The 13719-nt window shown below is 37.7% G+C and overlaps 1 protein-coding gene across 1 annotated transcript in view; it reads right to left on the bottom strand.

Moving 5' to 3' along the window:
* SLC9A9 (solute carrier family 9 member A9) overlaps nucleotides 1-13719 on the bottom strand; it is a 183600-nt gene that overhangs the window by 109884 nt on the left and 59997 nt on the right. Inside the window, exons 7-8 of the mRNA XM_051782060.1 lie at nucleotides 1781-1919; nucleotides 837-942 (exon numbers count right to left, since the gene is read on the bottom strand). Coding sequence (XP_051638020.1) covers nucleotides 837-942; nucleotides 1781-1919 — 245 coding nt within the window. The remainder of the gene's footprint in view (nucleotides 1-836; nucleotides 943-1780; nucleotides 1920-13719) is intronic.

Raw genomic sequence — 13719 nt, 5'->3', positions numbered from 1 at the left:
ATGGGCTGCATCATCACTCCATTAAGCAGTTTTCTTCCCCTGACTTTCCCTGACATTAGTTAGAGCACTAGATTTCAGGGGTGACGGCCTCAAAAACATTAAAACAATCAGGGCCATGCAACCTGTGTTCTCTTGAATTACACTATACAGTAGGCTGCTGTGTAGGTAAACAATTTTTGCCTAAACTCCTGTATACTCTTTAATGGAGGCCCTGGGTATGTAACTGACTGTGATCATATAATTTCTTTCCTGACATTAACGAAAAAATAACCAGATCACACATCTCTACCTGTCACTGGGACATGGCTGTGCCTCTCCTGTTGCTAAAGGTGTTCATGGAGGGGCACTGAACAAGATGACTTCTTTTTTTTTTTTTTTCTAAGTACAGAGGTGGATGCCACTGGCAATGTTGAGGATGGCCCTGTCCTCACTTTAGTCATTGATAATTGGGAAGAACAAAAAGGGACCAGGACATGCAGTGTGTGCAGAGGAACAAACAGTCTCACAGTCACATGCCACTGCATATTCGCTTCCTTGTACTTACTGTCATCTTTGGTCCTATAGCTGGGCAGAAAATAGTTGGATTAGTAGTGGGACTAATAGGGATGGGATAATCTAGGGAAGAAAGACTGAGAACTTGAGTCTGATCTAATATGTCTTTGTCTGGAAGAACTATTCAATGTCTCTTAATGTTCTTAAAGATGAAACAATCTTCAGTATAGCAATGGGCCTTTAGAAAATTTTTATGTGATGTCATGCCTAAAATAAACATGCATTTTACCCACACTAGAGGCATATTATAAAACTGCTTTTATTCAGTAAAATTCAACACTTACCTGTCAACCCAGCGGCTTCTGCTGATAAGAAGGCACTCCAGGATAGGAGGAAAAATAGACCTGTCTCCAACATAGGAAACTCACACAGCTTTGTAAATTTTGTCAAGTGCTAAAAGATTACTAAGGAAAAATAAAAACAGTTTTGTAAGCTAAAATTGCTCCTGACCTGATAAAGGATAGAAGAAAGAAAGCTCCCCCACCATACTCATCTATACTAGTTGAATTCAGGAACAAATGCACAGTTTTTAAGTTATCTCAAAGAGGAAAATCTAGAACAGGTTTTGAAGTCAGCTATTTTAAGTGCTTTTGTGGAGTTTGAATTAATGCCTAGTTGTTTGCATTTGATATTCTTTTTCCCAGAAAAAAGAAGTAATTTTGTCCAGTTTTATAAGCTACCTGGCATTTGTTTACACTTGCATCCATGCAAGAAAGATGAAAATCACTTGTCTTTCTACAGTAGCATTTTACACGAAGAACTGTAAAACCCAAGAAAAAATGCAGGGCAACAGATAGACCTTTAATTTCTAGCTTAGGTAAACTGATGAAGTTGTCAGTCACACTGACATGTTGTAGTGTTTCCCTTGTATTTTTGTATAATTGCTGCTAGCTTGTAGTTCATAAATAAGTTACTGTATTTAATAAATTCATGTTTTGACTTCAAAACACTTTCTTTAAAATGCAACCATTTCCAAATAGTAAGATAAAGACCAGAGTCTTGCCTAATGTTCAAAAGAAATTTGAGCATAAAGTTCTTTGTGGGTTCTGACAAATAACATTTTCTGTCAATTTATGATTTGTCTGTTGGTTTGCAAAGACTTGAATCTAGAGTGAAAAGGTTCAGGCTTAAACTAAAAATGGTCAGCCTCAGATATCAGGTGTTTAATATCAGGTGTTTTTTCCAACATATATAAATTTTCTCTCTGAAAACAAACCATAAAGGATATTAAAGCTGTGACAACAGCATAAGAGGATCCCATGGCAAATGATCCAGCAAAGATCCCCAGGAAATTTCCCATTGACTGGAAGAAAGCAGCAGCATCAAAAGCATTAGGATTCTCCTTAGGACTGTAAATGGATATAGAGCTGAAAAGAAAACAAAAGGATAGGGGGGAGGGAAAGAAAAAGGAATAACAAACTCAATCACATTGTTACAATTTTAGAATCAATAATTGAAAATTAATATTTTTAGGGACTCAAAATGCAAACCAAAGCTTCTCTGGGCTAATAGCAGATGAGAGCAAAGCAGATGGAGACTGGGGACAACCAATTTATTTTCAAGGTGTCACACTGTAAATCAATAGTCTACTGCAAGTCAGTAACATTTGTATACTAGAAGTGCCATAAACAAGGCCAACTAAACATTAAAAGGTGATAGGTGTAGAAGAAAACTGCAGGGAAGATAGATAACTTTGAATTATTTATTGTCCATGTGTCTTCAGAGCAGTTACATATTCACAAATACTCGATAAGAAGTGCAGGTTTGTGGCTGAGGCTCAAATGGGGGACACAAATCACAGCAGGTACCAAACCTGCAGCAGCAATTTTGTCGTAAAGTAGTTCCCTTTTTGGTATAACCCTTCATAACTAGAGCTGAAGCCACATCAAGAGCTCAGCAATAGGAGACCTTGTGGGCAGGATGAATGTTGTCCCACAGAAAGAAACTGCTGCAGTTGTCAAAGGCCACCTCCTGTATCCCAACCCCGAGTGCAGCCCTCATGAGTATTTTTGAAAAGGAAATGATGCCACTAAAGCAAATGGGCTGTGCATTAAATAATTTTTGAGAGTTTCAGGCTTGTTGTTTGTCACCAGTCAATTATTACCCAGAACACCAGTTACTCCTTGTATGAATGTCTTTTTTTCTTGTTGAAATGTTATATTTAACAGATGAAAAATTGCTCTAAGCCTCCTAAACTAATTAAGCAACACTTTAGATCTTTGTGTTCTGTTGCTTTGAGTACTGTAGGTCTTTTATGTTAGTTGTCAAAGAAAATGTACTGAGCTTGGCATTGGATTCCAGAATGCAGCTTGGATTGCTGGAAAATGATAAGTATTTTAAGCTTTAAAAATTTAGAAATTTAAAAAGTTGTAAGCATTTTAAGCTTTTGCATATTAAAAATGTGATTTTTGCAGTCTTTCACTTTGAAATAAGGCTTAGAGTTGAAGTTCTGCTTGAAGGATTTTTTAAATAGTTGCATTCAAATCACATGGAGATATGTGAAAACAGTTCTCATGCTTTCAGTCTGCAAAAAATGGCACAAGGTTTCTCAAGGCATATGGTGGAGCACCAATAATTATGAGGAATGAATACTCATCTACTACAACAGAAGTAACTAAGCCCTAAAATCTGCTCTCTCCAATTATGCTGATTAGCACCACTACAAAACTAGTGAGATTATTTGTGGTGGAAAGTACTATTGATGGAAGGATACAAAATATTATTAGCAGAGGAAATGCTAATCAGCAACATGTTGCTGTCCAAATTTTCAGTCCTTTTTCAACTGTGACTCTCTCAGACCAAGGGTCAGTTACAGTTCTTTGTTTCTCTTGCCTTCAGATTATTCCTGAAATGTTTTTCACCTCTGGCCTACTCAAAATGTATTGGTTTAGACCCCACATGAAATAAAGAACTATATTAAGCCACAGATGCATTCCCTAAACTGGCAGAATCCTATCAGCCGTGATACAGTCTGGTTATAGTGTGATTTAGTAAGTGTATTTTGTGTTGTTAGGGAGGGCTTTGCTTTAGCTAATTATATAAAATTGGAACTATTTGGTAGTGTAACCAGAACTGTTAGATCTAAAGCTTGTGGGTCTGTCTTGACAGCAAAGCAGCCACTTTGCTCTCTGATGTTTGCCCCAAACAAGTATACAGAGACTTCAGCTGCTGTGCTGCTTGGCTTAGTGAATTATAAATCAGGGCATGATCTTTTTTGCCATTGGTACTGCTGACAGCACTGAGTGGTGAATTCAGAGAGGTCAGCCTAGAATCGACGAAAATGATTCTGTGACATTGATGGGCTTTGCCCATGGTAGGGATGCTCAGTAATAAAATGTAAACCAAAAAAATCTTGACACAGAGTGAAAGTTTAATAGTCTAATGTAAACTATAGTCATTAAATGACTTTTTATTAAGTATGCTAACATTAAAGGAAGAAAAGTCGACTTTATTAAGACCAATTAGGGTTCCAGTTTAACCTCCAACTTAGCAATAGCTTTCAGGTATGAAGCAAACTAGAAGAAAGCATCCTATTCTTAATATAGTTATTTCAGGAACGAATATGAAGTGACTCATTCTCACTGGGAAATTTTTCTACTCAATACGCCCTGAAACCCCAGGGTTTTTAAAAGCACCATAACACAGCACATGCTCATTGTCCTAACTGTGGTTCCTGGACTAAATCTTTCTAGAACTCATGTTTCCCTGCAGCTCAAAGAGTATTTACTTCAGATTTTCACTTTGCATTATTCTCTATTAGACCCATTATTTATTTTTCTGAATATATTTCGTCTTTAACACTAACTTTTAACCCTTTCAACCATCCAAAATACACACTAATTTACCTGGCAGTTTTTCTATATCAGCTGTAATTTAGCAGAACAGGATTTTATCCTGTTTATTCCAGTACTTCCTGCCAAACCAATTATTTGGCGTAAAAACAAAATTGCAAAGTTTAACACTGGAGAGAGCCATAATTAAAATTATGGTTCCTCTACTCTTCTTCCTTTTCCTCAGAGAGCACTTCAAGAGGCGTGCTGGCATGACTTGCCATTTCTGCTCTCTGCTCTCTGTGCCTGCTACAAAAGGGGTTGATTGCAGTTCATTAATAAGCAGTGCGGGAGAGTTTGATACAAAATTTCAAACTGTGTTTAGTTTTTATAGGCTCTCTAATTGCTGAACTTGTTTAAGAAAAAAAAGAGTTTATTTCTGTAAATTGGTATCAGAGGTGGATTAAGGGAATGCATAAAATAAAAGCAGTAGAAAACCTTTTTCAGAGACTGATAAATGAACAGAATTAATGACAAAGACATGCTTTATCTGCCACCCACAATGAGATAGAATGGAAGGATAGTAATAAAAGATTTTTGTTGGATCCTCCCTGAATGCCCTATATATGTATCTCACAAACACCTGCCCCAGTCTCTACTATCTGTCTATATGTAAGTTTGGTAACCTCTCTCTCTCCTTCAGGTTGGAGTTAGAAATAATACTTAGCTTCCTTGATGGTTCTTATAAGGATTAGCCAGTATTTTCTATATTAGAAAGTTATTTAACAGAGGCCTTTTTATTTCCAGTTCTTCTGTGCTTCCTACACCAAACAACATTGGACAGGGTCAAGTGTTTTCACAGCTTTCAAGAGGGAAATCTAGGCAATATTTATTCATACAATAAATTGCAAGTTAGGGTGGTTGCTCTTGCTTGAAGCAGATAGAAGGACTGGCAGTTTGTGTCACTTGTACCACGCTAATTATTGCGCTTCTTTCTCCCCCTCATCTGTTAAGATCACGTTAGGATGAAAACTCAGCACAACAAGCACTTTCATTCTATGGACTTGTGCAGGGATCTCACAAAAAAGGTCTACATGAGAGGAGTGCTATTACAGTAGAAAGCATAGTTACATTTCCAGTTACATCTTAATTGATTCCTTTTTTACACCTTCAATTATTCTAAAGGATTTTCTTTTAACTAGTGGAAAAGATTCTTTTTCTTGATATAAGCCAAAGTGATGCAACATCTGCATCAGATGACTGTTAGAAAAAGGCAATATGCTGAAGAAAATACACTCAAGCATCAGAAGGAGAATGTTTGTAAACAGTAGAAATTTTCAAGTAGAATGATGTGGAATCAATTATTAGAAATAACCAGTAAACAGACTGTTTTATTCCTTTCTTCCTCCTTCTGTCTATTTGAACAACATGAAAACAAACAGCTAATTATCTTTGGACAGGAAGATTTCTTTCCACTTGCTAAATGAAAGGGCTTCCTTTAGCCCAGTGGCCTTCTTCCTATGTACCACTTTATCATGTAATACTGCACAGAAGAAAATTGGGAATAATGTGAAGAAAAAATACATGAAAATACAGAAAGGTCAGATGTTCCTTAAAATACCTTCATTGAATGAAGTGAGATCTCCCTCAGGTGATAAATAATTATAGAATTAAATGGCAATTTCATCAGCTGCTAATTAAGAAAAATAAAACAGGCCAGAAAAAAAGGCTTCTAGAGTTCAAGGTTGTTTTTAAGAAGGAAAAAAGGTTGTTTTTCCTGACATTATAATTATATAGAAAAAGGTAGGTCACTATACTGTGTTAGAAAACTTGGATCTTTAAGAGAAGTGGATTGAACTGAACGATTTCTGTTCCCACACAACTTTTTTAACTATATAGTTTTCTTAAAAGTGTTAGAAGAAAGCTGAAAAGACAGAATTGTAATTTGCCCACAGTATAAGTGTTTGAGCTACAAGCTAGAAGTGAAAGCCCATGCAGACACCTACATCTTCTCTTGGCAAGTTTTAGGTTGGTAAAGCTTTCCAGACTTCCTCACAAAAGAGCTCCTCACACAGCAAGAGCAAGTAGATGAACTATAAAAATAAAAACAAATGAGGAGGTTTGGGACGTGAGTGTGCCAAGCCAACAAAAGCACGTATGAAGCAGGGAAGGTTTGAAGACAATTAAGGCAAAGCAGAGACAGATCAGTGTGGGAAGACTTTAGGCAGCCAATTGTAACAGTAGTTTGAGGCAAATACATGGAGATCCTCTAGATGAAAATTTCCAACAACAAACACTGTATTTTTCAGATGTGTTTAAAACAGTGATCAATAAGTAACGCAAATGCACAGAAGGTGCACTAAAAGAACACAGATGAATCTTTTGAACATCCTTCTGTATAAGGAAATCTATCTTTCTGGAATATATGCCTGATAATACTTGCATGTTTTTAGATATTTAAGGCTCCTGAAACATGGATTTCACAGAAATACACATATTAAGCTTTCTATTGATATGTGTGTAAGAGCTGCAAAAGATAAAGGTACTGGTGGTTGAATTGCTGCTGGAATGGCCAGTATTTGAACCTTCATTTTTCTGGATATCCAAAACTTTATTCTCCTTGGCAACACAGTACATCATGGGTTCTATTGACAGCCTGGTTTCAGCACACTGCTACGAGTACTATTGCTTTTAATTCTAGAAGAAGGTCTAGCAGTTGTTTTAGGAACTATTTTCTATCTTGGATTACACTCTGTTCCTTTTTCTCTGTGTCATGCTTTATTTGCTTCTTCTCTTTTCTGACCTTACTTTTGTTCCTTTGTAGGCTTTTCCAGACTCTATAAACTATTTACGGAACATTTCATTTTGATGACTTTAAACCACACTAGCACTTACTGTTGTTGTATATGAGATTTTAGTGTTTATGGAAACCTTTCTCCAAAGGGATTTGCTATCAGTTCAAAGGGACTAGCTGATGACATATGTCCAAGCATCCTTGCTGGAAAGGCAAAGCTATCACAGACCCTATGGAAAACCCCTTTTCCCATTTATCTGCATGAAAATAGGAAATCAAACTCTCTGCTAGATTTCCACTTAACATAAAAAATCATAGGTTTATTCTACTGATGGACTCAGGCTCCTTTTTAGGTGACACAAAGCATTTTCAGAGCTGATATAACTGTGTAGCTTACTACAGTTGTCAGCAGCATTACACAGCAGTTGCAGAATTTGAGTGACTCTGTGCCATCACTTGGGCAATCAGAAATCAGTTTAGCTCATCAGGAGTCATTTTTGGCAGCTGATGATAAATATTTTTTACACTGGTAACTATTTTCAGTTTTCTTCTGTGTTCAGGCCTGAACTGACACATGGCAGCAGTTTGTCAGAGAAAAGGGCAAGTAGTTTGTGTCGTTCCAGGTAGATTTTCCCTAATGCAGATCTTAGTTCTCATCGACCCCCAAAATCGGGGACTGTAGAAAATCTGTCATTCTCCCTCCTCCTTCTCTGCCTCCCTACCCATTACCTTTAGGAAGCCTGCTCTACCTCCTTAGGGACCCTTGGAAACCATCTATTGTGGTGATCCCATTCTTGCCCTGAAAATTCCACCACCATTGCCTTAAAAGTACCTGGTAACTCACTCACCTTGATGGGGTTGAACCCAAATACTCTGGTGCCCAGGGAAAACCTCTGCAAGTCCCTCCTGACAGAGGTGCTGGACACCCCCCCTCCTTCTGATCCTGACCAGAACTCAGTCACTACAGACCTGTAGTCACTAAAGACACACAGACAGGAGGTGAGAGACCATAGTTTTGACAATGAGTAACGAGCTAACAGGGCTGCAGGCTGAGAGATTGAAATCTAAAGTCGTCTCTGATCTGGGGTGGAGCTTCTCTATCCCTGTGCATCTGAGAAATGGTATATGCTGTCATCTGTACAAGTATCTTAACTCCTCATTACTTTGTTCTAGGCAAACACCATCCTGTTTTTATCTTTGACAGAAAGAAAGCCTGGGTTTAAAATCTATGTAAAAGAAAACTAAGGCTTTAATAGTCAAATGTGTTTGCATATATCTGTGGCTCGGTGTTGTCATTCTCAAATGACTGCTATTGCTTCTAAATGTCTAATTTTCATAAATCTATTTGATCATACTCACTTCCCAGTGACAACTCTTTTCCTGTCCCATATCTTTGAGAGGAATGAAGCACATGAGCAGAAAGCAGATGGCTGATAGTGCGTCCCTATGACAGCACGTGCTGCATTCTGTTCTGTGCCTGACTGTCCTTATGAGCTGATGATATCAAAAAGCATATAAATTAAACAGTTCTGTGCCTGAAAAAATGATCCTTTCCCATTTGGATATCACAACTGTAATCCAGCTCGCTGTTTAATTTCCATTCTTTTCAAACCTTGCATGGAGAGAAAAGGCCTGTGTATCTAGAGCAGCTTGAAGTCTATCCTCCCAGTTAGGGAGCTCTTAGTGGCTTCATCAACTGTGAAGATGTACATAGTGCTAAGAAAGTAGAAACAAAGAATCAATCAGCAAGGAACAGATAAAGATAAAAGTAAATTATTTTTGTGTTAATATGAAGAGCTGGATTTCTCCTCTTCCTTGCAGATCTATCTGCAATCACTGATGCTTTTGCAAAATGGAACTTACGAATTAGAACAGTACTGTAAAAAATACACATTTTTTTTTCTGCATAACAAACATGACTGTTAAAGGTGCAAACAACCAACCTTCTGAATTAACAAGAAACAATAAACAAGGAAAAATTTCTCCAGTCAGTATCTGGAGGAAAAAACAAATAGATTTCTATGTTATTTGAACCAAAACTGCTGCATCATGATAATTGTGCCACTAAGGGAATTAGATGTGCTGTATGTGTTAACACTACTGCTGATGCTTGTCTGTGAGTCTAAGCAATCTTTTTGCCTCCCTAACCCCAACATCTGAGTTGAGAGCGATCGTCCACTCCCAGCTCTCGCACTTCTAGACCCGACCATCTGAACTGGTAACATGATCTAAAGATTTGTATCTCTCTAATAATAGTGTGCAGCACTTACTTTCTTCATATACAGCCAGATTTTTATCTCCTATCAGCTTTACATTATTCTCCCTTATTATAGCATTCTTCACCTTTGTGTTGTCTTTCAATTCCTTGACTTGTGAGCCACTAGCCTTCAAAGTTACTTAGAACAGAGCTAATAAATATTTATCAGAAACCTTTACAGAACCTTCCCTTTACGTGACAGTTCTTACCATTAGTGCAGGGTGATGAGACCCTGGAGTAAGGATTTGCAGTGAAAATGATATATCACTCTTGAAAGACAAAAATCGAACCAATGTGTAATTTCAAGTGTACTGTCAGCATAGGCAAGTTTAATGTGCTCTTGGAGGCCTAATTCGATCCACACCTCAGCTTTATTTGTGCAAAAGTGGCAAAACATGATACTATGGGACTTAATTTACTCTACACACACAGAGTACAAAGAATAGAACATCAGAGCACGCTAACGAGACACTGACTGATGTGTCCATAGAGGTAGGGAAGGTGATTACTGGAAGGATGGGTGATCTTAATTAACCCTCCCCCTTTGTACTAAAATTTCTGGGATAACTCCAGGATGAGAAAATGAAGCCTTTCAACTATCCTTGTCTTTTGCAGTGACTGTACTCTTGCAAACATATATGACATTTATCTACGTCAATTGGACTCTACCTCCCTGTTGATAAAATGATGTAGCCTGGTGGTTGCCTGCATGGAGTGTTAGGATGCTGCAGCATCAAAATTACTATGATTTGCTGTCATTCTGCTGCAGCTCTCTAGATGAGAAACTGCCTCAAATTACTGTCACAATGATGAGCATCTGAAGCAACTCCACTGATTCAACACAGTTGTTCTAGATTTACACTGGTGTTACAAGAAAGCAGAATATGACCCCAACACTTTAAGGGAGGTTTTAAGGAGCTTGGTTAGCCATGAAAAAATCCTTTGCCCTTGTGGGTAACTAGCAGAGATTAAGCTAAAACAGTTTGCGCTAAACCTTTATTGAGTAGTAATTTTCTCAGAATTATGCAACCCATGATTTTTCTCAGGAGCATTTTAAGATTGAAATAACAGAAAATGATGTATATTTTATGCCAGACAGTACTCCCTTCATTTAGGGTTTGACTCATCATCACAACACTGCAGAACTCACTACACCTGTGTGCTGTGTGAAATACCAGGGTTGAACAGCAGCCTTCCATTTGGAATAATAGCTGGTTCTCATCCTTCACAAATTCACAGTCCTGCTCACCTCACCCTCCTCCAGGGTTTAAATCAACTTGTCCCTGAGATTTAGCTGGTTAAACAGCACTACAGTACACTATAATTTTCCTTGAAATTCCCTTTAATGAATCTGAACAAATGGGTGGAGGGTCAATATCAGATTGCTTAGCTGATCAATGGAAGAACATTTACAGTAGGTTCTTATTTAATATTCAAAAAACTTTATTCTTCTGTGGCCTCTGCTTAGGAAGATCCTGAGGCTTGTGTGCAGAGCAGTACACTGGGAGACCTGATGCTGAGTGTAATTGATGAAGATAAGGTACAGTGAATCCCATAGAAATTAGAGTGAAAGGAGTAAAAAAGTCTGTTTAAAGTTTTTTTCTGTTTCAGTGTTCTCCCTCACTGCTGCCTAAGACTCTCTAATGTGTAATAAATAGGAAGAAATGTGATCCTCATATGTGTCCACAACATGATGTGTCATCCCTGTATAACCTGTGCATGCAAAACAGATTTTATCATAGCCAGAAAAGACATAAATAGGAAAAATCTACATTTCATGTAGCTTTTCAATATCTGGAGTACAGTTTGTCTATCTTGTACCCAGACCCTTGTGGAGATTTTTTTAAACAATATTAATGCTCTGAGAAATATTGTAAACAGATGCAAACAAAATGGGCCATGTGGTTTCTAATGCACCCAGACCATACCTTAGATGACCCTTCCTCAATCTTGACTTGCAGCAATGTAACCTCGAGGTCGGTGCCAAATGTCCCTCTTTAGCCACATTTTACGAGGGGAACACTTATCTCAGGTAACACAGTCCATTGCAGCTGACATGGAGGAAAGGAGAGTTCTCTTTGAACTGTTTTGTGTTATCATTGCAAGCTGCTTATGAATTTTTCCTTTGCATTAGACATTAACACTTCTCAAGGATGGGTCACATCATTTTTTCCCCCAGTGAAGACACACCCTGTGTACTCAGTCTGCTGGTCCTGTGCTTCTGTTGGGAACATAGCTAGTATGGGAATGGGATTTTCAAAGCTCGATAACCTTATTGATTTTTTTCATGTGCCCACCAGACAGATGATAATTTTTGCCTCTTGCTAATCTGGATTTGAGATGAGCCAGTAATCTAAAGAAGAAAATCTTTTTAATCTCCTGAGCTGTTCAATCCCACCTACATTTCATTATTGGAAATATTTTCTATATTTTAGAAAAAAATGAAACAGCTAGGGAAAAATGACTTGGGCATTGTCTGAATGAAATACTATCCTGATAACAAAGCTTCTCTCACAAATATTAGTTCCACTTCTATTGCTTTATAATAAATGGTTGCAGCTGTTGCCATGGCAATTTTCATTTTTAAAAATGTATCCAAGTGAAGACAAGAAATGCAGCTGTTGTTATGAGAAAGTCTAAAATAAATCCAGATGTGAATTGTATGCTCTAGTGTTGGCAGTAATAATGTCAGAAACAAAACATGTTACATGTTTTGTTTTCTTGATATACTGGAGCTGAGGGTGGGGATTTAGGGATATTCTGAATTGTAGGTCTCTGTTCCTGACCCAAATATTGCAAATGAACAGAATGAAATTTCACCTTAGGGAAAGGCACTTCTCTTGCCAGAAAAGCTGGTCAGCCTTGCATAGAGAATGTCAGTAATATTCCTGTAGGAGAAACATGGGCCTGAGGCTCTCCTCATTTATCCAAGCTCTGGCTGAAGTTTTAAAAATTCATATTGCCTATTGCTTGCTGCCTTACCAGTCTGTAGCCTGAAGTTCTTTAACATCTCTGCTATACCTTTAAAGTTAGAACATTAAAACAAAATTACTGGGCAGTGTCTGCAAAGAAAGTGTAATCCAACAAGTCCCAACTTGTACTAATAACAATCCACTGGAAAAATCCAGTGTGTGCTCAGAAAGTATAGTATGTTTAAGTCTCTTTAGAGAAAAAGCTATTTAAAGATAGATTTTTTGAGAAGGTGATAGAGGAATAGATCCAGACTTATTTCAAAGTGAAAAAAAGAGTTTGGAATTATCTCTCTAGTAAATGCTGACTGGAAAGCAATTGCACAAAGCATGAGAAAGAGAGGTGTTTGGAGGCAGACTGTGTAGTCTGTCAGAGGCTGGGACTTGGGCAGGATGGCAGATGGGCTGAAAGGTGGCTTTGCATCTGTCTTGTACCTTTTCTCCTTGCCTGGGAGCTGTAAAAGGCTGCTCTGGCTGAAGCCATTCTGAACTGTCATGAGCTACCCACAGCCTCAGGGGTTCATTTCAGCAGCTTGGGGCTGCTGGGAGCAGAGATGTGGCAACTCAACCTTGTGGAAGTTGTTTTCCTCAAGCCTTAAGTCAGTGGTGATTATGACACCTGCCAATACCCTTTACTCCAGGGGATTACTCATGGTAAAATAAAATAAAGAGAAGGAATCACCACTTAGCCAGTGAAGTTGATGTGGATAGAATTTCAGCCCCAAATTCTAAGGCAATCAAAATACTAAAACATTCTCTTTATCTTTGAAGATTATAGCAAGAAGAGATAACCAGAAAACACACACACATTCACACACTCATTCTATAGCTCTGACTTCCATCTTTGGGGATTTTATACTCAAAACACCTGGAAGTCTGTATTTTTTTATCCTTGGTGCAGAAGTTTCAAATGATAAGTCAACTTTAAGCCTTGCTGCATAAACACATGCCACTTAAAGAATAATTTAAAAGCTAATGAAAAATCTTGAAAATAATCTGGATAACAAAATCCTAACCCTAACCCTGCAATTTCCTGAATATAAATCACCTAATCAAAGAGACCTTATACAAATATACTGGATGGGAGTTCTTACTTTGATAAGAATCCATTATTCATAAGTGCATATGCTAAGGTTTTGAACACACAACTGCCAGCTGATCATGAACTACTTATCAATGATAAGATTAAAAGAGTTAAGGACCACCTTCCTTTGTTTAAAATTAAGGTATATGCCGTTGGCCTATCCAATGCACTGTGGAAAATCTCACAAAAATGATAGGCAGTCAAACAGACAATTTTTCCTTCTGACTTTTTAAAGACTCCATTGACTTTTGGATAAATATTTAGTATAACACATTAATTTCCACCACTTAGTT

The sequence above is a fragment of the Manacus candei genome, unplaced genomic scaffold (genome assembly GCF_025592945.1).
Source record: "Manacus candei isolate 608988 ecotype Guabito, Panama unplaced genomic scaffold, ASM2559294v1 h1tg000015l, whole genome shotgun sequence".
NCBI classification, from domain to species: Eukaryota; Metazoa; Chordata; class Aves; order Passeriformes; family Pipridae; genus Manacus; species Manacus candei.
The sequence above is the reverse complement of the archived record's forward strand: the minus strand, read 5'-3'. Positions and strand labels throughout refer to the sequence as shown.